The 23,388-nt window shown below is 49.7% G+C and overlaps 2 protein-coding genes across 2 annotated transcripts in view; both read left to right on the top strand.

Moving 5' to 3' along the window:
• The first annotated feature begins 3,144 nt into the window (after positions 1–3,144).
• TULP1 (TUB like protein 1) lies at positions 3,145–14,209 on the top strand. Its single transcript, XM_072638043.1, has 13 exons — positions 3,145–3,191; positions 3,374–3,425; positions 3,901–4,108; positions 4,313–4,459; positions 6,821–6,931; positions 7,036–7,152; positions 7,477–7,577; positions 8,858–9,028; positions 9,315–9,427; positions 10,254–10,362; positions 10,539–10,637; positions 11,585–11,756; positions 13,456–14,209. Exons 1-13 carry the CDS (start codon positions 3,145–3,147, stop codon positions 13,587–13,589), a joined length of 1,581 nt encoding a protein of 526 aa, XP_072494144.1. The 3' UTR covers positions 13,590–14,209.
• A 1,113-nt stretch (positions 14,210–15,322) lies between these two features.
• TEAD3 (TEA domain transcription factor 3) overlaps positions 15,323–23,388 on the top strand; it is a 32,568-nt gene continuing 24,502 nt past the window's right edge. Inside the window, exon 1 of the mRNA XM_072641863.1 lies at positions 15,323–15,581. The gene's annotated coding sequence lies outside the window, so the exon portion shown is untranslated. The remainder of the gene's footprint in view (positions 15,582–23,388) is intronic.

Genomic DNA, 23,388 nt, shown 5'->3' with positions numbered 1-23,388 from the left:
GTGGGGGATAAAATTTAAAACTTATGGAAGTGAATGTTGAAAACTAAAAATAAACTAATTTTTAAAAGAAACTAAGGAGTCTGAGAGGCAGAGGTAAAGGGAGATTGCATTCTAGAAATGGGGGACAGACAATGCAAAAGCAGAAAGCCATGAGATCAAGTCCTGTATGAGGAAGAGCAAGGCCAGTTTGGCTAGACCATTGTGTGCAGGAGGAGGAGCAGTATGTAACAAGTCTGGAAAGGCAATAAGGGCTTTAAATTCTAAACAAAGGAATTCATATTTAATCTTGAGGTAATGAGGAGATATTGGGGTTTATTGGACCAGGGAGCGAGAGGCAGACTTGAACTTCAGGAAATTCACTTCAGCAGGTGTGTGGAGGATGGATTGGAGAGGGGAGAGCCTTGAGGCAGGGAGAACAATGGACAATGAGAGCCTAAAACAGGTTGATGGCTGTGTGAGTGGAGCAAAGGGGCCATCCGTAAGAGGTTCTGTGAAGACAGGAAGGCCAAGATTAGTCAACTGGTTGGATATGTTAGAGCGTAAGGAGCTGAGGATGATGCCAAGGTTGTGAACCTGGGAAGCTGGAGGGATGGTGGTGACTGCGATAGAAATAAGGAAGTTGAGAAGGGAAGTGACTTTGGGGGGGGATGTAATGAATTCTGTTTTGGACATGTTGGGTTCGATACAAAATGTTGGAGTCCTGTTTTTGACAAACAGAGCTCTAACTAGGAGTCATGGTACCTGGAGCAAAAGTTCAATTGAGGAGGCATTTCCATGCCACAGTGAGGCATGAGAGTTAACATTTCATTTGTAATGGATCAGGAACAGACAATGAAAAACAGATTGAGTTTGGAAGCTCATTACCAATAAGGCTATAAGGTGAAGAAATGTTTAAATCCAATAACTCAAAGACCATCTAGTGAGTTAGTAAAGTGGTTATGATCAGAATCAGTGGAGGGCAAGTCCCTTCATCAGTGAATCACAGATCCTTGACGTATTAAAAGAACCATCCCTTCCGGTAAGCACCCCCTCCCCGTCATTCCTTATTGATATAATTTTCTGTTCCCATATCCCAGTTCATTATCAATGAACATAATTTTAAGCATGTTCAAATAATGGGGGGGGATAAATAATTTAATCAAATCAATTAAATTATATCTCCTTGGAGCAGCTAGGTGATGCAGTGGATAGAGCACCAACCCTGGAGTCAGGAGGACCTAAGTTCAAATCTGGCCTCAGACATTTACTAGCTGTGTGACCTTGAGCAAGTCACTAAACCCCAATTTGTCTCTAAAAAGAAAAAAAATAAATCTCCTACTAAAGTCTAAGGAGAGTGTTTTGTGATGATTTCCACAAGAGACTCAATGGAGAAGTCATCAGTGTTATTCTCTTTTATTTATACTTATTATCTATTCTTTCTGATGGGCAGCAGGATTAGTCATTTCTTGCTGAACATCAATTTCTCCCCCCTCCTCCACATTAATAGAATGAAAGTCTTTATTTCACAGTCTTTACAAACATCATAAGAAATAATTACCAGCTTGTGGAATATTCGGTCATTCATTCATTTTTAAACAAATATTCATTGAGCATCTACTACACAGGAGACCCTACTACCTCTCCTCATACATGGCACTCTATCTCTGTTGTCTTAATCTTTACACTAGCTGTCCCCCATGCCTGGAATGCTCTCTTTCTCCTGCATCTACCTGGTAGTTTTTTCCCTTGGTTTCTGGAAAGACTCAGCTCAAATACAGCCTTCTGCAGGAAGCCTTTCCTGGACTTCCTCAGCTTCTACTGCCTTCTCCTCTGAGATTACCTTTAGTCTACTCAGTAGATTTTGTATGTAACTAGTAATTTGCATGTTATATCTTCCTTAGACTGCGAGCAAGGACCACGTTTTTGCCTTTCTTTGTATCCCCACTGCATAGCACAGAGTAATCATTTAGTAAATGCTTGGTGACCTGCCCATTGATGCAATTCAGTAGGAGAAATGACAGGTGCAAAAACAAAGGCAACTTCTAATGTCCCTTTCAGATCGAAATCTTTTATCCTGTAATCTAGGAATTAGGATGGGGACTGAGATCAGTGATCTATAGATAGCACAGTGCAGAAAGTGTTGGAGTCAGAAAGATCTGAGTTCAAATTCTGTTTCCTCTTCTGTAAATGTCCTTGAAGTTTGGAGATGCACCTTAGAGACTGTCTAATCTAAGCCATTCATTTGAGATATGAAGAAAATGAGACCAAGAGTAACTTGGCTCATCCAATATCATGGAGATGTTTAGAGCGTTAGGCTCAGGAAACCTGAGTTCTAGACCTGGCTCTGTTGTCCTTTTTTTTTCTGTGGTTCTTTATGGCACCTACCACAGGTTGCCTTGTCCTTTGAGATGGGGTCTATTAAAGCTCCTATCTTGCAGATAAAGAAACTGAGGCTAAGAGGTTGTGATCTAATCAGTGTCACAAAGGTGAAGTAAGGAACTCAGCAAGTTTTTGAGTCAGAATTTGAACTTAGGTCTTTCTGACTTCCAATACTCTGTCCACTACACCACTTAAGTAGAGGGCTATCTCTGTCTCCATCCTGATTCCTAGATGATGAAATCACAGATTCGGAACAGGAAAGAGACCTTACATGCGTTTCATTTAATTCTCCTCCCTTTACAATTGAGGAACTATGACCAAGAAAGGTTATTCAGTTTGTCCAAGGTCACACAGTAAATAGCAGAAATGGAATCTGAATCCAGGTCTTCTGATGCCAAATCTAGTAGTTTTCAAGATGACCTTAAGTGAAATCCACACCAGTGGGTGTGACAGGTCTAAGCCTTGGGGGAGGAGGTTCAAGGCCATGGGTGCCAGGCTGAGCAAAGGAGGGGAGAGGAAATGGCATCTATTTCCATAGTAACACTTAGGGCATAGCCCAGTTCTCACCCCCCACCCCACCCAGGTATTACTTCGAGTTCTTCCCAGGATCATACAAAGCCTACCTCTGCTCCTTTTCTTTCCCTCCCCCAACACACCTCCAGCTGTCCTGAGCCCCAGAGTCACAAGGGGATGAGCTGAAGAGATTAGCCAAGCAAGCAATAGTCTCCACACACAGCCCTGGAAACCAGAAAAGGCAAAGCCAGGAAGGGGAGCTGGGTCCCCAACATGCCTCTGGAGGACAATACCCTACGAGAAGTCTGGGCCTCTGAAAGGTCAGTGGTACCTCCTAATACATTCACCCTCACCTTACCTGAGCTCTTGGCTCTGGGAGTTCCAGGACCCTCCGATCCCTTGAGAGGGAGAGGAGCATCCTGACTCGGAGGTGTTAGAGGGGCAAGAGGGAGGAGAGCGGAGTGGAGGGGCTGAATACTAACTCTCCTCCTTCAAACCCAAGTGAACTGGAGGAGGAATCCGCGATCCCTGAGCTACAGACGCGCCCCAAACAGGTAGCCAACCCCGCTAACCTCCCCCTATCCTAATGAGATCAGATGGAAACAAGTTCGCACACACATGGAGCTTATATTCCTTTAGTGTGTGTGTGTGTGTGTGTGTGTGTGTGTGTGTGTGTGTGTGTGTGTGTAACTTCCCCTGAGGGTAGGTCTCAAAGGTCAGGGGGGGTGAAGTGTTATTCTGTGGTGTGGTGATGTCTTGGGGAGCTGAAAGGGTTTGGACACATCTGGGGATATGAGGCAAATCAGAGAGGTGGGCTTTCGAGTATGGGGAGGGGGGTATGTGTATTCCTGGACCCTCCCCAGGGTCACTGTAGGCATGAAAAGGAGGGGTATCCCCTCCTTCTTTCCTTGCACCGCCGCTCCCCAATAATCCGTGGTTATTTCTAGCCGCAGCTAAAACCGATTAGCCCCGGTAGCCTGACCCCCTCCGGGCCCCTCCTGGCCTTACCGCTTCCCTGGTTACCCTGAGGGCAGCCCCTCCTCCGCCAGTACCACCTCCCCACCCCAGTCCTTGTCCGCCCCCCCGCACCCCACCCCTGTCCCGCAGCGTCTCGCCGCAGGGCAGAAGCCAAAGAAGAAGCGGCCAGAACCCCAGGAGTGCCCCAGCCCCGCCGAAGCCAAACCCCGGAGAAGCTCAGCCGCAGGGCGTGGGGACGAGCTGGGGGCGCCACCGCAGGGTGAGGGGAGAGCTGGAATCCAGGGCCGGAGGGGGGGGGGGCGGGACCGACTCCATGGAAGGACTAGGGGAGTACCCCCTACTCTACCTTTCTATCACTGCCTCCAGGCTGGGGAGGAGGGAAGGGGACGCTGTGTAGGGGGAGGGATGGAAGTGTCTCTCGGACGCCTGGGTCGCTGTCCCTGACAGAGATGTCCCTGCCCAGCCGGGAAGAAGGGAAGGCGGCGGGATGAGCCGCTCAAGACCCCTGCCGAACCGAATCCCTACGCCAAGTTCATCCGTGACCCCGACAGGAAGAAGCCAAGCCCCGGGGAGACGTTCCTTGTAGCCCGGGCCCCAAACGCGCAGGAGGGTGAGAGACTCATTGATGTCCCTAAAGGTGATGGAAGGCGGTAGCTAGGGGCCCGAAAAGAGAAGGGAAACGTGGGGCTGAGAAACGGTAACAGAAGAGGGAGAGACTGAGAGACGGAGGAGTGGTAGAAAAGAGACAGAGATATGGGGAAGACAGAGATAAATAGAGGACAGGGAAAAAGAAGAGATAGAGAGGCAGAGAGAGATGGGGAGGGGCAGACAGAAAAAGAAAGACAGAGACAGAAAAATGACAGATACAGAGAAATAGAGAGATGAGGGAAAGAGACAGAGAGATGGAAGAGAGATAGAGACATAGAAAGAGACACAGAAATAAAGAGAGGTGGAGAGAAAGAGAGAGGAGCTGGAAGACAAAGGAAAGGGAGAAAAGAAACAGAAGAAGAGGGTACAAGGAAAGGAGATAAAATTGCACAAAAGGAGAGAAAGAAGATTGAGACAGGAGGAGAGAGACAAGAAAGGAAAGCTGTATAGAGAAGAGAAAGGATAGAGACAAAAAAGATAAAAAACGAAAGGGGACAGATAGAAAGACAAGAGAGGGAATGAAAGAAAGATAGAAAAAAAGAAAAAGCAAATAGAAAGATGGAGAAGTGAGAGAATTAAAAGACAGAAAAGAAAGAGAGACAATGAATAGAGGAGAGACAAGAAGGCACAGAGACACACAGAAGAAGAGGGCATTTTAGAACTAAAAAGGACATAGACATAACGTAATAGAAGGATGCTTCCCCTAAAAAGTACCTTCCCCTAAAACCCACATAGAGTCACACAATCATGGAAAAACATACACTCCTATCTCTGGCCTCAGGTTGGGCTCTGAGAACTGCTAGAGAGGAAATGAGAAACACTATCCCTCCTTTCGGGCCTCTCTCCCCTAGTCCCTCCAAGTCCCAGGGTCTTTCTCTTCCAATTCCCTTTCCCAGACCCTTTCCATCCTGGGTCCCATTCCCCCAGAACAGATTGGTTAGGGAAGGAACAACCCACATGATGAGGTTGTGTCCATCCCTAGAAGAAGAGGAAGAAGAAGAAGATGACGAGGAGGAAGAGAAAAAGAAAGATAAAGTCTCTCTTTTAAAACCTTCAAAAAAAGTCCTCAAAGGGAAAACAGAAGGAAACACAAAGGGAAAGGAGACCCAGCCCCAAGGTGAGAAGGAGCAAAAAAATTAAGATGAGGGAAGAATGTATAGAAAGGTAAGAGAGTCTGTAGGGTGGAAGGAATAGGAAGAAGGGACCAAGAATAGAGAGAAATTCAGCCAAATCAATCAGTTGGTGAATTCTGAACAAATACTGTGGGTAAAATGGTACAGTGAGCTCTGTGAGGATCCAGAAAGGCATATGGCACAGTGAAACATAAAATATGAGTAAGTCATCTAGAACTTCCTATACCAGCCTGGCAAAAGTCTGGTTAAAATAAAACAAAACAAAACAAAGCAAAAAACTATACAAGTATATGGTAAATGACCAATGATAGCAAGGAGTTCAAAGAACAGGTTTTAATTTGGAGACACAGGACCTGCGTTCAAATCCTAGCTCAGCCACACTCTACTTGGGGTTACTTTTGACAAATGACTTAACATCACTGGCTCCTGACTTTCTCACCTATAAAGAGAAACGATTGAACCTCCAGATGACTTCAAAGCCAGTTCTAAATCTCTGATCTTAAGGTCCTTTCTAGTAAGTGAACTAAGAGCTAAGACTTGTGACCCCATGGACTTGTGCATTGGGTTTTCTTGGCAAAGATATCGGAGTCATTTGCCATTTCTTTCTCCAGTGTGTCCCCATTTTACAGATGTGGAACTGAGGCAAATGGGATTAAATGACTTGCTCAGGCTCACACAGCTAGTAAGTGCCTGAGACCAAATTTGAATTCGAGTCTTCCTGACTCCAAGCTAGCTGCTCCTAAGGAGAGGTAGTATAGTATACTGCAAAGTATGTTGGACTTGAAAGTCAAAAAACTGAGTTTAAGTTGTTTGCTCAAAGTCACATATGTAATAAGCACCAGATTAGGAGTTGAACCTAGGGGCTTTGACTTAGATTGTCATTTGATTACCCTATGGCTCCATTCTATATGTCTTTGAACTTCCAGAACAAAACATTGTTCCCTTCTAGTCTAGACAAGTACATAACTTGGCTCCCCTGTTAGAATACAAACTCCTTGAGGGCAGAGATAGTATCTCTTGTATTAGTATCCTTGCATTGCACTGTACCATGATGGGCATGATCCCTCTAGGGGTTTATGATCTCATTGGCAATTGAGGAATGGAGTTCAAGGATGGCAGGATACGAAGGGGACATCAGAAGCCCTTAGTCCCTTTTTTCTCCTTTTTTCTCTGCTACCTACAATCCTTAGGAGATCTGGGAAGCCCGGCTGTCCCCCAGAAAGCTGTCCGAAATAAGAAGAAGGAAGCAACAGGGGGTTCAGCTGGGGAGGAGCCCAAGATAAGAAAGGGCAAGAAGAAAGGTAAGACCTGCCCACCCTCTCACCCATAAGGCCAGAGTACTGGGAATGGGGGAAGAGAGTTAGACTTCTGCCATTTTGATTATCTCGCCTTTCCCCAATCCTAGGATCTGGTGAGGCTGAAAGGGACTCCACTGGGACACCTACTGGAAACAGAAAGATGCCAGTGTCTATATTCCAGGTTGGAGGAGGTAGCCCTACAGAAAAGCCACTGAAGAAGAAAGGTGAGGACCACCTACCACCCCTACCTAGGTTTTCCTGACTACCTCCATCTTATTCCACTCCGGTAAAGCTTAGGGTATCAATATCAGTGGGCCAGATACATCTGGGGTGAAAGGCAGAAGAGTCAAGTCCCGCTGCTACTGGTGGTGGGGAGAATGACATCTATGGTTTCCCCAATAGCCTGATCAGGTCTGAGCCTGTCCTGGGGGGAATCAGAACTACCTCCCTCCCTTCTTCCCCAAGTAATTCCACAGATGGACTCCACTACCTTGGGGTGGGGATGAGGCACCCAGGGAGAATTTCATCACCTTTTATCCCATCCCCAGCCTCCCCCAAAGTCCCAGAAGCTGAGAGTGAGGAGGAAGAGGCAACAACTAAGAACAGCAACCGAAAGGGAAAAGGGAAAGGAAAAGGGAAAGTCCCAAAGGTAGGATCCCTAGGGGGTTGGATTAAAGGCCTCCTCAGAGGGCAGAGTATCTGGGACAGGTGTAGAATTTTAGGTGAGTTTTGGGAGAGTGAATTTTCAGGTACCTTAAGGAACTTGGGATCCTGTGGGCAGAGACAGAATGTTTCCCATTTCAGAATGGGACATAACCAAATGTAGGACAGACCAGCCCAGTGCCTGATGCTACCTGGTCTCTCAGCCCTGCCCTCTGAGGTCCAATGGGGCCAAAGTCCCCCCTACTCACACCCATACACAAATACTTTTCATACTTGGACACATTCACATTTAGGCACATTCATGCTCAGATACAAAAGCATGTTCACGCAGAGTTGAATCCATGTGCTATACATACACATAGATACCAATATATACACAGAATGAAAGAAAAAGCATTTATTAAGTGCTTACTGTATATGAGAGGCAGCCTTGCACAGTGTTAGAGAGCCAACCTTGGAACCAAGAAGGCCTGAGTTTAGGTCCCACATGTCTCATACTGTCTGGTTGACCCTGAGACAGTCACAACCTCTCAGTACCCTAAACAACCTTCTGTGTTGCAGAGGGAAGGTGCCAGCCTGTATTGTTAGAGGAAGTGTTCTCACCTCGAACTTCCCTATACCAATGAAACCACAAGCCCAATCCCTTATTGTGCCAGGTACTGTGCTAAGGATACAAATACAGAAAAGAGGATATCTGTACCCTCAATATTCTGAATGGTGGTGAGTAGTGAACAGTTTTGGTCTGGAAATTCAAAAAGATGCAGAATGGAACCATAGGGTAATCAACTGACAAGTCATTTCCAGAATTATTCCAGAGAAATGTACTCATACACATACATCCACAGGCATATGTGTACATTTTGCATAGACATTTGCAAGTGTAGACATTCATTAATAGACAGTTATACATGTTCTTACAGACACATATGTTCTCATGCATATATAACAAAGATCTGGGGAAACAATTTTTTTAAAAGAAAAATTTGAAATCCATTTAGTCCCTAAAACAAGCTTCTAAGATGTTGGAATTGGGGGGAATTTTTTTTCATTTCTCATGGAGGCCCAGGAAGAGGGGATGTGCTTGAAGGGAGACTCAGACCCCGCATAGCTGGTTCCTCCAGTTTCTATCTTCCGGATATAAAGGGAGGCCCCCTCTCAAGAGCTGTAGGCAAGGAACTCAGGGTAGAGGATACCTGGGGATTTGGAAATCCTGGGACAGAATCTTGAATGAATTGGGGTCCCCTAATACTCCTTTCCTCCTTTCAGAAGGAGGAGAGGCCCGCATCACCCCCCATCGAGGTGGATGACCCCAAGGAATTTGTGCTGCGCCCAGCACCACAGGGCAGGACTGTGCGGTGCCGGGTAACCCGTGACAAGAAGGGAATGGACCGGGGATTGTACCCCTCCTACTACCTGCACCTGGACAGTGACCGGAAGGTGGGGAGTAGGCACAGGAAAGGAAAGGAAGGAATGGATAGAGGCTGGGGTGGTGTGGGAAAGGAGAGATTGGAAGGTGATGGAGAGGGCTAAGAGTTGGGCCAGGGACAGGTAGGTCAAGGATGGGCATAAGAAACCCTACAGCTCAGAGATGCTACAGGAGAGGGGTTGAGAATTCCCCTCTTCCCCTTTTCCTATTCCTTGTGTGCTCCTTCCCAGATTCCCAAACTCTTTCCCACATAGACCCCGGCTCTCTCTTTCCCTCCATTCCCCTTTCCTATCCCAGGTATTCCTCCTAGCTGGCCGAAAACGGAAGCGGAGCAAGACGGCAAATTATCTCATCTCTGTCGACCCCACCAACCTGTCCCGGGCAGGGGAAGACTTCATTGGCAAGCTCAGGTATGTATACATAGGGGGCAGTGTGGTATAATGGAAGAGTCCTGGACTTGGAAGTCAGAAGATTTGGTTCCTAATTCTGGCTCTGACTGGGTGTATGACCTTAGGCAAGTCCCTTCCCTTATCTGTAAAAGGACAGGTTGGACTGGATGATCTCCAAGGTCCTTTGTTATTCTGTTCTGTGAGTCTGGAGCAGTTGGGCAACCAGGCTGGGCAGGGCAAAGGGTGGGGAAGGTGACTTAGGCAAGGGTCAAAAACAGGGAGGAAGCAGGCTGGGCCCCTTGGACAGACCTTTAAAGGAATTCACATGCCCTCTTCCCAAAACCAGTGGGGAGGAAGGAGAGGCCTGAGGCAGAGGGACCAAAGAACTTTGTATATTCTCCAATCAGCACAGTTTATATAACCCATATTCTCCTTTGATCCTCAGTATGACTAGTCAGTCAGAGATACTCATATCTTCATAGTCAGAGATAACTTCCCTCAATTAACTAGAAATAGGGACCCCTCCTCCAGTTCTCAGATCTAGGGACCATTTGGTGGTGAGAAGGGGTAATAGAGAAGAGGGAAATAAAGACTACCACATACCCCCTACCCGCCTTCACCTGCCAGTCTTCTAACCCATTCCCTGGACTTGGCCCTCTGCATGCGCGCACACACACTCACAGACAAACACACCGACACACACACGCATGCGCACACACACACACACACACACACACACACACACACACACACACACACACACACACACACACACACACACACACACACTCCTTTAGCACTACCCTGATTCCCCTACCCCATCTCAAGCTCTGCCTCCTGGTTGTAGGTCTAACCTTATAGGGTCCCGATTCACTGTGTTTGACAATGGAAAGAATCCCCATCATGGAGGTGCAGATGTGGGGACCTACCGTCAAGAATTGGCAGCTGTCATCTATGTGAGAACATGTTTCTTTTCTACAGCCTCAGCCTATTTGGCTCCTGGTCTCTAGCTCCCCTCAGTCCCCCATCCCAGGGTTCCCTATAGCTACCATCCTAAACCTAACTCCCTACTCCCAAAGGCCCCACTTCCCCTGCCACTTAGGGGCCACACTGACTGGAATCTCCAACCTAGGAGACAAACGTTCTGGGTTTTCGGGGCCCCCGTCGAATGACTGTCGTCATCCCAGGGATGAGCTCCGAAAATGAGAGGATTCCAATCCGGCCTCGAAATGTGAGCTATTTCTACCCTATGAGTTTTACGCTGCCCCCTGTCCTGCCCTTTGGATGACCCTAAGGGAGGAGAGGGTTGCCCTCTACACCTGACCCAGTATTTTAAACCCTCTGCTCCTTCACACTCACCCTTAGGCAACCACATGAACTCCCAAATTCATATTTACCTGGTTGGACTAAAAGCAGAATTCAATAAAGCAACCACAGGTTTGGAGTTTTGTTTATAAATTTATTCAAAATAAAATCAACAGCTATCAGAGTCTACAATGTGCAAAGTTCCCTGCCAAAAGCTGTTTACATGACTCAGAATAATAAACTAGATTGAGTTGTTCACTGTTCAGCCAGTGGTAGCCTCGTGTTGACAAAGCCCCATCCCACAAGCACACTTGATAAAAACACAGGGACATGGAGCACAGATAAGGAAACTGAGACCCACAAAGGGAAAATGTTTTGCCATTTCCACAAGCTTAGAGAAACATGGTCACAAAACATATACCAACACATTCACCAGCATTTCTACAAGGACCCTAGGTGTTTGTCTTTATAGACACATATTCACATAAACACACAGGCAGGCTAGGGAGCCTTCCATGAAATGAAATCAGCAGAAGGATGTAAAACCTGCATGACCTCAGAGGCAGTGCAGTATAGTAGAATAAACACTGGATGTGGAATCCAAGGAACCTGGGTTCAAATCCTGACTCTTCAACTTCTTCTCAGTATGACCTTGGCTCAAATCACTTCCCCTTTCTGGGCCTCAGTTTCCCCATCCATACAATGAGGACAAAAATAGATAATTTTTAAAGCCCTTTACAACTTTAAATCCTGTGATACCTGTCCCCTTTCCCTGTGTCTTTCTCCTATACTCCCTGGGCAGCCTTAACAATTGGCTCCATTACCTAATGTCCTCTGCTTTTGATGCCCCTGGAAACATCTCATTAATTCCAGGCTAGCGACGGACTTCTGGTGCGCTGGCAGAACAAGACAATGGAAAATCTGATAGAGCTACACAATAAGACACCCATCTGGAATGAAGAAAGTGGCTCCTACACTCTTAATTTCCAAGGACGGGTCACTCAGGCCTCTGTCAAGAACTTCCAGATTATACATTTGGATGACCGTGAGCACTCTAGGATAAGGGTCTCCCAACCAGACTGACCCTAACCCTCCCCTTCCTCCTCACCTTCCACCTACCCACCCCCACTGGAAACCAAGGAGTTGATCAACAACTGAGGAATGGCTGATTTTTTTTTTAAGTTATGTCTGACTCTTTGTGACCCCATTTGGAGGTTTTCTTGATAGAGATACTGGAGTAGTTTATCATTTCCTTCTCCAGCTCATTTAACAGATGAGAAAACTGAGGCAAAGAGGGTCAAATGACTTGCCCAGCAAGTCAAGATGAGTCTTCCTGATTCCAAGCCCAGCACTCTCTTCACTGCACCACCTGTATAGCTCTAATATCCAGACAAGCACAGCATCTAGTCGAGAAGCATTCTGGGTATCTTGGAAAGGGTTCTGAGTTTAGGTTCACATTCTGGGCCTGCCACTTAGAACCTGTGTGATCTTGGGTAAATCACAACCTCTCTGGGCCTTGAGGTTTTTCCATCTTTAAAATGAGGGGTTTAGATTTAGATTACCTCTAAGGTTCTTTCTAGATCAATGATCCTGTGACTTACTCAGAGTCCTAGTTCCCCTCCTATCCTACCCTTGTCTACCTTTTCCCCAAGACTTCACCCTATTCTCTGTGACTTTCTCTGTGCAAGACTGTCCTTTCATGCATCTTTGAAAAGGGTATTTTTTGAGGGCCTCCTTCATGCCCAATATAGTAGGTCATACAAAAGAAACAGTGCTTTCTTAAATACGTTTGTTCGATGAATGAATCAAGTGGAGGACACCATTCCTACTCTCAAGAAATTTACAGCTTAGTTGGGGAGAGGGAATTTAAAGCAATAGAAATACTGACCAGTGCTATCCATACAGGCCTGGTAGGGGTGAGGGGGAGGCTCTTCCCACTGGGATAGAAATGTCTAGTGGGCACATACAGATATTTTTGGGAAGAGCTCCAGGTTTCTGATGCCTGGTAAATACAGAGCACAGCTCCCTCTCCCCAACCCCCATTGAGAAGTCCCCACTGTCACCTGTCTGAAGGCCTTGGGAAGCGGCTAAGCAGATCAGGTTTCAGCTAAAGCAGGGTCTGGTATGGTTGGGGGTATTTTTAGCAGCTTCCTGTCCCCCTGGATGCTGGGGGTGGATGGGGGGGTGCTTGGCCTAGGGGATGAGACATGGGGGCACAGGACAGATGAGGATATTTTAAGAGTGGGGGATGGAAGCCTAGGATAGGGAAAACAGGACTGAGCTGGAAGATCTCAGGTCTAGGAGAGGAGACTGTAGACTAGTTGGGGGTGGGGAAAGTGGAACTGAAATGGAGTGTGTACTTGAGCTAAGAGTACTTAGGCTATGGAAAGGAGGGGGAGACACAAGGATGAAGTTCTGGGGATGGGATCAGGGACAGGAAGAAAGAAGCCTTTGGTGAGTGGGTTAGGAGACCAGGCCGTGGCTAGAATAAGGTCCCTCGGGACTAGGGGGGTCCTGGACCAGAGAGTGGAGAGGGCAAACTAGAGATAACCCTGTCACCTATTAGCTGAAGCCTCAATGAATCTCTTGTGTCTTTCTCAAGACAAGGGACAGGGGGTGGGGGAAGGGTTAAGGAAAGGCCTGCTGAGGTAACAGTGCCAGGAACCAGAATACCTCAACCCACACCTTCTCTCTCTCTCTCTCTCTCTCTCTCTCTCTCTCTCTCTCTCTCTCTTTCTCTCTAGCTGACTATATTGTGCTGCAGTTTGGCCGGGTGTCAGAGGACGCATTCACTCTGGACTATCGATACCCACTTTGCGCCCTACAAGGCTTTGCTATAGCCCTCTCCAGCTTTGATGGGAAGCTGGCCTGCGAGTGACCTCTACTTTGCCCCCACGGCTCCAAGACTGCATTCTCTATGTGGAAGAGGACTCCAGCAGAGACTGTGATTCTAAGGTTCCCTCATCCTGGAGTTCTTTTACTGTAAACTCAAACCCCAAGGGTCCCTCCACCCCAGAGACTCCCAACCTATTTTTAATGGTCCTTGCCAAAGTGACCCTCGGAGAAGTGACCCCTTTGCTCCAGGGGCCCCGATGTGAGTTCCACTCCCTTAATGATCCTTGACCCTGCTTCCAAAGCTACTGACTCTAATTCTTTGAGGGCCATCTCTAGAGTCTCCCTCCCCCCATGCTGCCAGCTCTTGGCTGAGACAAGGGGAGGAACTTAGACAGCTGGGAGGAGATGAAGAACATCTGGACTCAAGTTGGCGCTGCACATCTGGATGTGGTGCTCTCCCTCTCCCTAGTGTGCCCCCCCTATCCTCCCTTCCAGTTACTTCCTGTCCGGGAGCAGTTTGGGGTTGTATATTTTTAAACTACCCTCCCCTTTTTCTCCTCCCCCCCCAGCTTCACTGGGGCTCTGAACTGGGGCTCCCTGGGGCAAAGTTGAGGAGGCTGACTTGCAGGGGCTGTGCAAATAAAGCAATTTTTCTGGCAGTGAGCAGAACGCTCACCGAGGAAGGGTGCAAGGGGACTGCGAACGGAAAGACGGTTGTTGGGGGTGGGGGATTGGAGTGAAAGGAGTATAAGAAGGGGGAGCTGAGAATGAGGACCCGACCTCACTGTGGGATCCTGAGGGAGCCACTCCGGACCCGCAGGAAGCTCTGCGGATTAAATTAACCCCAGCCTTCCCAAGTCATTCTCTCTAGCCTCATCCCCCCGGAACATTAAGGGAAGTCTTTCAGAGTATACACACGCACACGCTCTCCCTGCAGTTGCCTAGTGTCTCCCACTTCGGGGAGCTTCAGAAGGAGCGGAAAGAAAAAAGGAGGCGATGGGGGGGCATTGGAAGAGCCAGAGGGAAAGTGGGAAATGGGAAATTCGAGAAACCAGCCACTCGGGGAGAACCAGACAAACCGGGCCCGGGGCGAGGCTGGAGTGGCCGCCAGGGCGGGGCGGAGGGCGCGGGACCTGAACTGCTGGGTCCCAGGATCTGAGGCTGGAGGCGGGGGTCGCCCAAGCTTCCGGGGGAGGGAGGACGCGGTGGACCGGGGACCCCCAGCTCTGGGATGGGGTACAGCCTGTGTTGAGGACCACGGGGGAGAAAGAAGTCACTTTCCTTTCCCGTCAAACTTCTTCCATCGTGGAAGACCCTTTGGTTGGGGAGTGGGAGTGGGAGTGGGAGAGCTGCTACGAACCCCAGGAGCACAGGTCCCTCCCTTTGAATCTCGGCCGGTGATGCGTCCTAGCCAGCACCCGCCTCCCGGGGCAGGAGGGACTCTGGCTCAGAGACCACGCCCCCGAAGCAAGAAGCCACGCCCCCAAGCGAAGGCCACGCCCCCTCTGGAGCGCCAAAGCCTGGAGGGGGCGCCGGCGAGAGCGGGGCAGAAAGGAGATGAGGAGTATTTACCCCAGCACCCCTAAGCGGAGGTGAAGGCTCCTGCGGAGCCTTGGAAGGAGTGGCTGGGAGGGAGTACGCGGGGAGATCTGGGAGCCGGGGGAGGGGGAGGGGCAGGGGGCAGCCGCCCGGCCCCCCGACGGGGGTGGGCCCCACTTACTGCCCGCCCCTTCCTCGCCTTTCTCCGCCCCGCCCCCTTCTCCTCCGCCCCCCACCCTCCTTCTCCACTGCTCCCGCCCCCCCGCTCGGTCTCCTCAGCACAAACTTTCCGCCCCGATCGCTCCCTCCTCCGCGCCCGGCGCCTCCCGCTCCAGCCCGGCTCATTCCGCACATTCCTGCCAACCCCCTCCCCACAGCCCCCCGGACACCCCTTGCCCGTCTGTCTTGTCCCAGAACCCCCCCAACCCTTCCAGACCCCTTGGCCCGCCAAAGCGGGGCCCCCGACCGGAGCCCCCCTCCCCGGAGCTCGGACCAGGTAAGCAGGGACCAGGCTGGAAAAGAGGCCCAGGAGGGGAGAGGTGGCCGCTGGCTGAGGAAGAGGCCGCCGGTTTGGGGGACGGGGCTGGGGAAGAAGCCTCCCCATTGTCCGACCCTGAACTCCAGCGGGGTGGGTAGGAAGTTTATAGGGAAAAGGGGGGGGGGTCCTCTCCGGGAAGCCCCGCCTCCCAGTTGTTACCCATTCCTCCCCCCTTCCAGCCGCTAAGACACCTCTGGAAGTTGGGGGGGAGGGCAAGAGCATGTTTGGGGGCCCCGGCTGGCGGCTGAAAGCTGCGGGGTCTTTCTGTGCTAGGGTCAGTGTCTGCACGTTGTTATGGGAGGGTGCTTGGAGAGAGCCGGGCCTGACCAGTCTAGGGGAGGTGGATCAGGGAGCCCCTCTCCCAAGGCTGGCGCCTTTTCTCCGTGTCCCCGCTTAGTCAGCCCTGGGCCGCTCCCCCTGCCCGGAGCCAAAGCTCCAGGGCCCAGGCTTGAGCTCTGGGTCCTCCGGGCGCTGTCGCCCTTTGGACTCCCGGGACTAAGGAGCCGCAGTCGGTGAGCCCAGGCCCAGCCCCACACAAGGCCTCCAACCCCGGGCCCTCGGGCCTTATGCTGGGCCAAGCCAGGGGAGCCCCAACCAAGGCGGTAGGAGAGATCAGCCCCATTGAGAGTGAGGGGTGATTTTCCGCCAATAGCATTGTGTTGGAGGGAGAAACTGTAGGCAGAACTCTGCGCTGGGTATTCGACTAAAGCTGTTGGTAAGTTCCCACAGGATCCCAACTTTTCTCTGTGCATGGTCACACACAGTTATTCCAACTGCAGAGGCTGGTGTGTACTCCCCTTCCTCTCAGTCCAGGACATAGGGGGCAGTGACTGTTGGTGAGCCTGGGATTCCCCTTCCCTCTATATGAGTCCTCTCTTTTTCACAACTCCTTCAGTGAATCCTCCATGTGTCTTATTGGGGTGGGGGAAAATGATGTGCTTTTGTACCCCCTCTCCATTGTCTGTCATTCCCTCCTTCCCTCTTGCTGGGCAGGGAAGTATGGGGGAAGAGGAGCTGTCCTATACATGGACTTGTAGCTCTGTGTGTGTGTGTGTGTGTGTGTGTGTGTGTGTATGGAAGAGAAAGGGGAGAGATTTTCCTATATTGGCTCCCATGGCAAACCCTCTGTGGTTTTCAGGAAGAAAGAAGTGATTGGAGTAGGGCCGGGAGGGAGGTGGAATCAGGAGGCTTGCGATGAGGGGCAGAAAAGCTGGGAGTATGGGAGTGCATTATGGAGGGGTGTAGGACACACTTCATGTCTATGTGTTTCTCTTCTCTCCACTTTCTGGTAGAGGCAGAGCCAGGTCAGGCCTGGGCTTGTAGCCTTGGAGAGTAGGGGGTGGTAGAGATGGGGGTGGACAGCAGCACTCTGAGGGGCTGGCTGAGGTAGCTTTGTGTGCCTGTCTCCTGTGGCCTAGTTCTGTTGTACACATTTGCTCCTCCTCCACCCCTAAGCTGAGACTTGTGTGTGCTGGGGGACACCACAGGCCAGGGACCTGTGACCCAATGCCTAGCTAAAAGAAGGAGTGCCTGAGTTCTGGCTTAGTCTCTGGCTTAGTCTGGACAAAATAGGGTGCCCTGTTAAGATATTAGGGAGCATAATTGAATCCCTTCACTTCGTGACATCCCATTCCAAGGGGATGAAAGTTGTGGATGGACCTTGTATGCTTCTTCCCTTGGAAGGAACTGAGAAACTCCCTCTCCTCCCCCTCCCCCCCACCATGAAAGTAGAGGGTGGTGGGAGGAAGATCAATGCCTTTTCAATAGCCATCCACCCAGCTTTTGTTCCTTCTCTGGTGGGCAGTGGGGGGCCACAGGTCTCTGCTCTTCCCTGCTGCCAGGGACCAAACTGCCCCCACCAACACAGTTATATATACCAGAGAGGGGCCCTTAAAGCCAGTGGGAACCTCCAACTCAGCCAGGCCTTCCCCCACCCACCCACCTACCCCCACCCCACATCCTCTGAGAGAGAAAGATAATTAATGCTAATGAACACATTTAGGCTGTAGAAGTGCATAGAAGCTAAACTGGTGTGAAGTGAGACAGGCATTCCTGGGGTCTCATGGACCTCCTTAGAAAGTTGAGGAGGGTGAGCAGAGAAGAACAGACAGAGCCCAGACGGTCTGCAGACTAAAGTACCAGACCAAAGCCAGGTGAGAAAGTCAATGTACAAGGGAGATATCTATCCAGCTGGGTACTTTGAAGGTAGGAAATGGAGACTGTCATTGTGATTTGGAGGGAAACTCAAATGGGAATTGAGATCCAGGGTAATCTCATCTCAGCTCCACCAGTAACTCATTGTGTGACCTTGAGCAAGCATTAACCATCACTGGACCTCAGTTTCCTTATCCATAAAATGAATCTGGACTAGATAATCTACAAGGCTTTTGCAGCTCTTTCATTTTATGAATCTTTGACCTCAAGTCTTAGACATAGTTTCCATCCTGTCTTGTCTGGCTGTCCCCATGGGCCCTTGGGACCTTCTGGAGGTCCTGCAGAGAGGGTAGGGAGAGACATAATTAGAGGAATATGGGACAAGAAATAAGAGTGGGAACAAGGAGTAACCTGAGGGGAGTTGAAGAAATCCCAGACAGTTGGGGACAGATGTGTGCAGGGTGAGGGCCACAGAACACACAGAGGGACAGAGAAAGAAACTGAGAGTGAATCAGGAAAAGAGTGGAACTGGTTGGAGAGATGCAGTCTCAAAGGAACTCCCTTTGGAGCGTTGGCTCGTCACTATTTTCTCTCTGCTTAGGTCATATCCACAAATAGTGGTTAAGCACCTACTGCGTACAAAGCACTGTGCTTGGCCCCTGGAATGTGAAGACAAAAATGGAAACTGCTTCCCTCAAGAAGCTTACATCCTCTTGTGCTTATTTCTAAGGCTCTAGGAACAGAGGCAGGCAGGTGATGGAGAGGACCTCTGGAGTCCAGAAGACCTACATTCAAACTCAATTTCAGATACTCACTAACTTTGTGACCCTGGGCAAGTCACTTGTCATCTGTTGACCCCGAAATTTCTTCATCTCTAAGATGGGGATGATTTTAGCTTCTGCCTTCCAGATCCGTTAGGAGGATACACTAAGAAAATGTTTATCAAGTGCTTTGCAGTGTTAAAGCGCTATGTGAATGGTTGCTATTGTTGTTATTATAAGATGCCCCTACAGTTGGAAGGGCCAAGGTGGGTAGTCCAGACACAGGCTCAGGCCCTTGGATCATCCCTTCGACCTCCACACAGGCACATTGAACACATACTTCAACAACCTGAGACCCAGGGAAAAGGTGAAAGTTGGGAGATCAAAGTGTATCAAATTGGCACCCAAAATAAAAGTGCTTCTGAGAAGACCCTCACCTCCCTCAGGGAGGAGGCAAAGAGGAGACTAATAGGATCCTGAGCTAGGGGTATGAGGTGGGTGGAAGAGGGATCTGGGGCCAAAGCAGATTACGGCCTGGCAGACATCGAGGAAAAGATTAGGGAAGGTAAACTAGGTCCTGAGGTTGCTTTGCAAATGCCTTGGGTTGAGAATGGATATTAAGAGCCTTTGGGAGAGTTTCTTACCTAAATCCAGAAGTTGCAGAAAGTAAATGTATCTGGCCTTAATATTCAAGATTCTGATGCCCACCCACCCTCAGTGCCCATGGAAATGAGAGACACCATGGTATCTTGGATAGTATCTGACTTAGAGGCAAGAAGTCCTGGTTAAACCCATATCTGACACCACTTAACCTCTCTGAGACTCCCTTTTCCCATATGTAAAATGGGGGAGGAGGCACATAGAAGAGATCCCTTCCAATGCCAGATCTGTAATCGTATGAGGTTCTATGACCAGAGCTCTTCAGAGATCAGCAGGTCATTTCACAACCCAATCTCCCTTGCCCCCACCTCTCTGTCACTCTGCAGAACACTCACGTTGCTGTCCAGCTGCTTGCGTGCTCTTCTCTGAATGTGGCTTACAACCCCTTTAGATACTTAATGGAAACTCGAGTGAGTGGAAGCTCTGTATATCCCACAGAAAGCAAAAGGCAAAAGACACCCTTGATCATTTCAGTTGCTTTGGGTTGCAGTCCCCCTCCTCATTTTGGGGTGGTAGTAGGGAGAAGGGAATGTGTCCCACCCCCTCATCCCAATGGCCCAGGCCCCTGAGGTTTCCTGGAGCACTGATTGCTTCCTGCACTCCCTGCCAGGCCGGAAAAGACAGGAAGTGATAGAGGAACTGGTGAGAGAGAGAGAGAAAGAGAGAGAGAGAGAGAGAGAATCTTGTGTGTGTGAAAGACAAAATAAATGTGCCTATGTGTATAAGAGAGAATACATGTGATATGTTGCCAGAGAAGGACCATGTGGAGTGACTGAGACAATGTATGTATTCGTGGCACTGTGTGGTGACTGTTTCTGAGCTAATATATGACTATGGCTGGTTTTATCTATGAGAGACTGAGACAAAGACAGGCAGAGGAAAAAAAACTCTGAGTAAGACTGTGGGGTGGCAGAGACACTGTATGTGACTGTGTGAGATTATGCATATGTGTAAACCCAACATTAAGTGTCAGAGGTTTCATGTGACTTTCTATGAGACAGTGAGTGACCCTAGGACTTTGCAGCTAGGAGAGACACTGTGACATGCCGTGGCCACGTTTGTTTGTGTGCGCAGAACTGTGAAGGAGAGATACTATAGAAACAAACTGATGGAAGGAGACTGAGGGTGTACTTGACATCGAATATGTTGTAAGACTGTGGGAAGTTATGTAAGTGACTATGTTCCAGAGTAAGGGGAGAGGGGAGAAGAGACGAGAAAGAGAGAAGGGGACAGACACAAACACAAAAGAGACACACAGGGAAAGAAGATACAGAAAAACAGGAGAGAGTTGACAGAAAAAAGGCAGATAGAAGAGCAAAGAGACTGAATCAGGAGGTAGGAAGAGATTCACAGAGAGACTGACAACTTTTTGCTCTGTGTATGTGACAAATTTGAGAAGTTTGAACACTGTGTGTTTGGGTGATGGAAAGGGAATTAACTAATGCTACTCCGTGTGAGCCTGTGAGAAAACTGGCTGTTGTCACATCGGGGAACTCGAGTGTGAACCTGAAATCGTTCTGACATCTGCAGGCCAGGGTTACATGGAAGATCACCAGGTGTGTGTTATCTAGCCATGCCTTCTTCCCCCACCCCAGTCACCTGCTTCTCTCAGGAGCGAGGCCAGGGGCTACATGGGACTATCAGCAGAGCTTGGGGAACTGGGAAGTTCTGGTTAAGTTGTCCCAAGACTGTAAAATAGGGGCCTGGGGCAAAGCTAGGCTTATCCCTCTTCCAGAGACGCAGAGCAGGCCTGAGGGCCTCCTACCTGCCAGACTCAGGATATTAGAACTGAGAGGACTCTGCCAGGCTGTCTAGTTCCACGCTTACTCCCTCCTAGTGCCACACCCCCAGAAAGCCCACTTCCCACCCTGCTTCTTGTTCCGGGTAGGTCTCATTTTCATTGCTCCAGAATTAAAAGGTTGCCCTGCAAAAAGAAACCTATTCACAGACCTCAGGATATCTCTATGTCCCCAACCCTTCTGCCTGTCCCCATCGCAGACCTCCTAGGAAAATCCCACTCTTCTGAACCCAAAGGATCCACTGTAATTGCTCCCCGCCCCCCCTGCCGTGCCCCTGGGCCCATGTCCCTGTGTGCATGTGGAGAGTGAGGCTGCCCAGCCCAAATTGGAAGCACATTAGGAGGAGGGGGAGGGGGAGAAGGGGAGGAGCCCCCTTTATCCCTCCCTCTCTTCCCCACCCCCCCCACCCCCCACTGCCACCACCATCACCACTAGTCTGCCTAGCCAGGCTCTCCAAATTGTTTCCTCCTGTAGAAGGCCTGACCCTGCTTCTCAAGGGCTACAGCCCTTTACTCCCCACAACTTGGGGGTGTGGTTGCTTAGGCTGAGTCTCTTCAAGGGACTTTAGCTAAGGGGGAGCCAGGTAGGCCCCCCAGCCCAAGGCTGTAGCGTGGCCACGTCTGGGGAGGAGCTGGCTGGCAGCTGGGGAACAGCTGGCCCTCAAGTGGGGGTGGGGGTGGGGGTGGGGGAAGGGGTATGGGAGGGAAAGGCAATGAAGCAGCTGGCAGTGGGTAATGGGATGGGGGTGGGGAAGGCCCCAAAGTCCTGAGAGTATGTGCATCTCCCTCTCCTCTCCCTATCCGAGGTTTCTTAGAGTTGGGGGGTGCAGTGCTCTTGGCCAAGATGAGGCTTCTACTTCTTCCTATGGATATAGGAACCATCTACTGATTGATCCTTCATTTTTTCCACCATTGAAATATCCAGGGTTTCCTTACCTGTGGTTGAGCAATGGTTTCCTCTGTGTCCCATGTTGCCCTACTCCCTAACATGGGATCTACCCTTGACCAAAGCTAGAACCTCACACTATGCTTGGGTGAGGACCCCTCCCACAGCTCAGAGAAGCAATCAGGCAGGGTCTGCTGCCCAGGAAATTGCTTCTCATCAGGATAGCCACTTCCTGTAGCCAGAGAACATGTCAGACCTCTCCCTGAGGGTGGGGAGTGGGGGAGAAGCTTTGGGCCCCTGGAAGATTCTGCACTCCAAAGAGCCGGGCTAGGTTGAAGATAGGATCCTAGGTGGGCTAGGGGCTGGGGTGGGGAGGGAGAGCCCCAGGCATCCAGAGGCCTAGCCCCAGCTACATGGAGCAGTCCAGCCAGTTCTTCTGGTGCATCAGGCCCCAAGGGGAGTGGGCAGGCAAGAGGCCCCTTATTTTCTCACCTGTCCTAAAGCCTGCTCAGGCACCTTTCCCTGCCCTCCCCCCATCCCCACTCTCAGTCCCAAGTGAGGGCCCAAGTGAAGATTGAGGACCTGGACAGAGGCAAGGGATGGGCTATATCTACAGATAGGAGCTGGGGGTGGGGGTGCAGCAGAGAATCTAGAGGTCACAGTACAGGGAGCAGATGGCTACAAGAGAGGAAAGAATGTCAATGGCTAACTGGGTTGGGTCCAGAGCCAAAGATTGCCATGCCTTGCACATAGTAGGTACTCAGCAAATATTTGTGGATTAGAGATTGGAAAAACTAGTCAGCGAAGATGGTGGGGAATGGGAAGCGGATAGGTTTTTGCGTTCAAATCCTTGAAGAGTGAACATGATTGGTGAGGGGAAGGTGGTCTACTCATGGCGGGTGAAGCACAGGTTCTGGGGCCTCCAGAAGCTCCGTCTGGGATGATTGGGTTTCTTCAACTCTGCCTCCCTGCTGCTGGGGTGCACTCCTTCATTCCTTCCTTCTCTGTTTCCCTCTCTCTCTCCATCCTCTCCCTACATTTTTCCTTGTCTTCCACTATCTTTTTTCTCTCTTTCTCAGGGTTTCTTTTGTCTCTCCTTCCTACCTTTATCCCCATCATTTGCTCATTCTGTCTCTCTTTTCTTTTTTCTCTCTGTCTCCCCTTTTCTGTTTTCTTTCTTCCCTAATCTTCCTTTTATATCTGTTCCTCCTTCCCCATCTTCCTTCCCTTCCTTTCTGTCTCTCACTTCATTTTTTTCTTTCTGTCTCTATGTGTGTGTTCTGCTGTCTAGCCCCGGTCTCCTTCCTTCCCTCCTTTCTTCTATCTTTTCTGCCCTTTCTCTTTTCCCTTTCTTCTTCCTATTGCAGTCTCTGAGCTCTATACCTGTGTCCCAGTCTCTATCTGTCATTGTCTCTTTGTCCATTTTCTCTTTATGTCCGTCTCTCTTTCCTCCCTCAAAAGTGCTGGATTGAGAATTGGGAGCCCCTGAGTCCGATCTCGGCTCTG

The sequence above is a fragment of the Notamacropus eugenii genome, chromosome 2, assembly GCF_028372415.1.
Source record: "Notamacropus eugenii isolate mMacEug1 chromosome 2, mMacEug1.pri_v2, whole genome shotgun sequence".
In the NCBI taxonomy this organism is placed as follows: Eukaryota; Metazoa; Chordata; class Mammalia; order Diprotodontia; family Macropodidae; genus Notamacropus; species Notamacropus eugenii.
The sequence above is the reverse complement of the archived record's forward strand: the minus strand, read 5'-3'. Positions and strand labels throughout refer to the sequence as shown.

Bases quoted from the DNA above. Each gene is read 5' to 3' on its own strand.
- TULP1 (XM_072638043.1), top strand. From the start codon at position 3,145: ATGCCTCTGGAGGACAATACCCTACGAGAAGTCTGGGCCTCTGAAAG. The intron at 7,578-8,857 runs GTAGGATCCCTA...TCCTCCTTTCAG, and splicing joins GAAAAGGGAAAGTCCCAAAG to AAGGAGGAGAGGCCCGCATC. The intron at 9,029-9,314 runs GTGGGGAGTAGG...TTCCTATCCCAG, and splicing joins ACCTGGACAGTGACCGGAAG to GTATTCCTCCTAGCTGGCCG.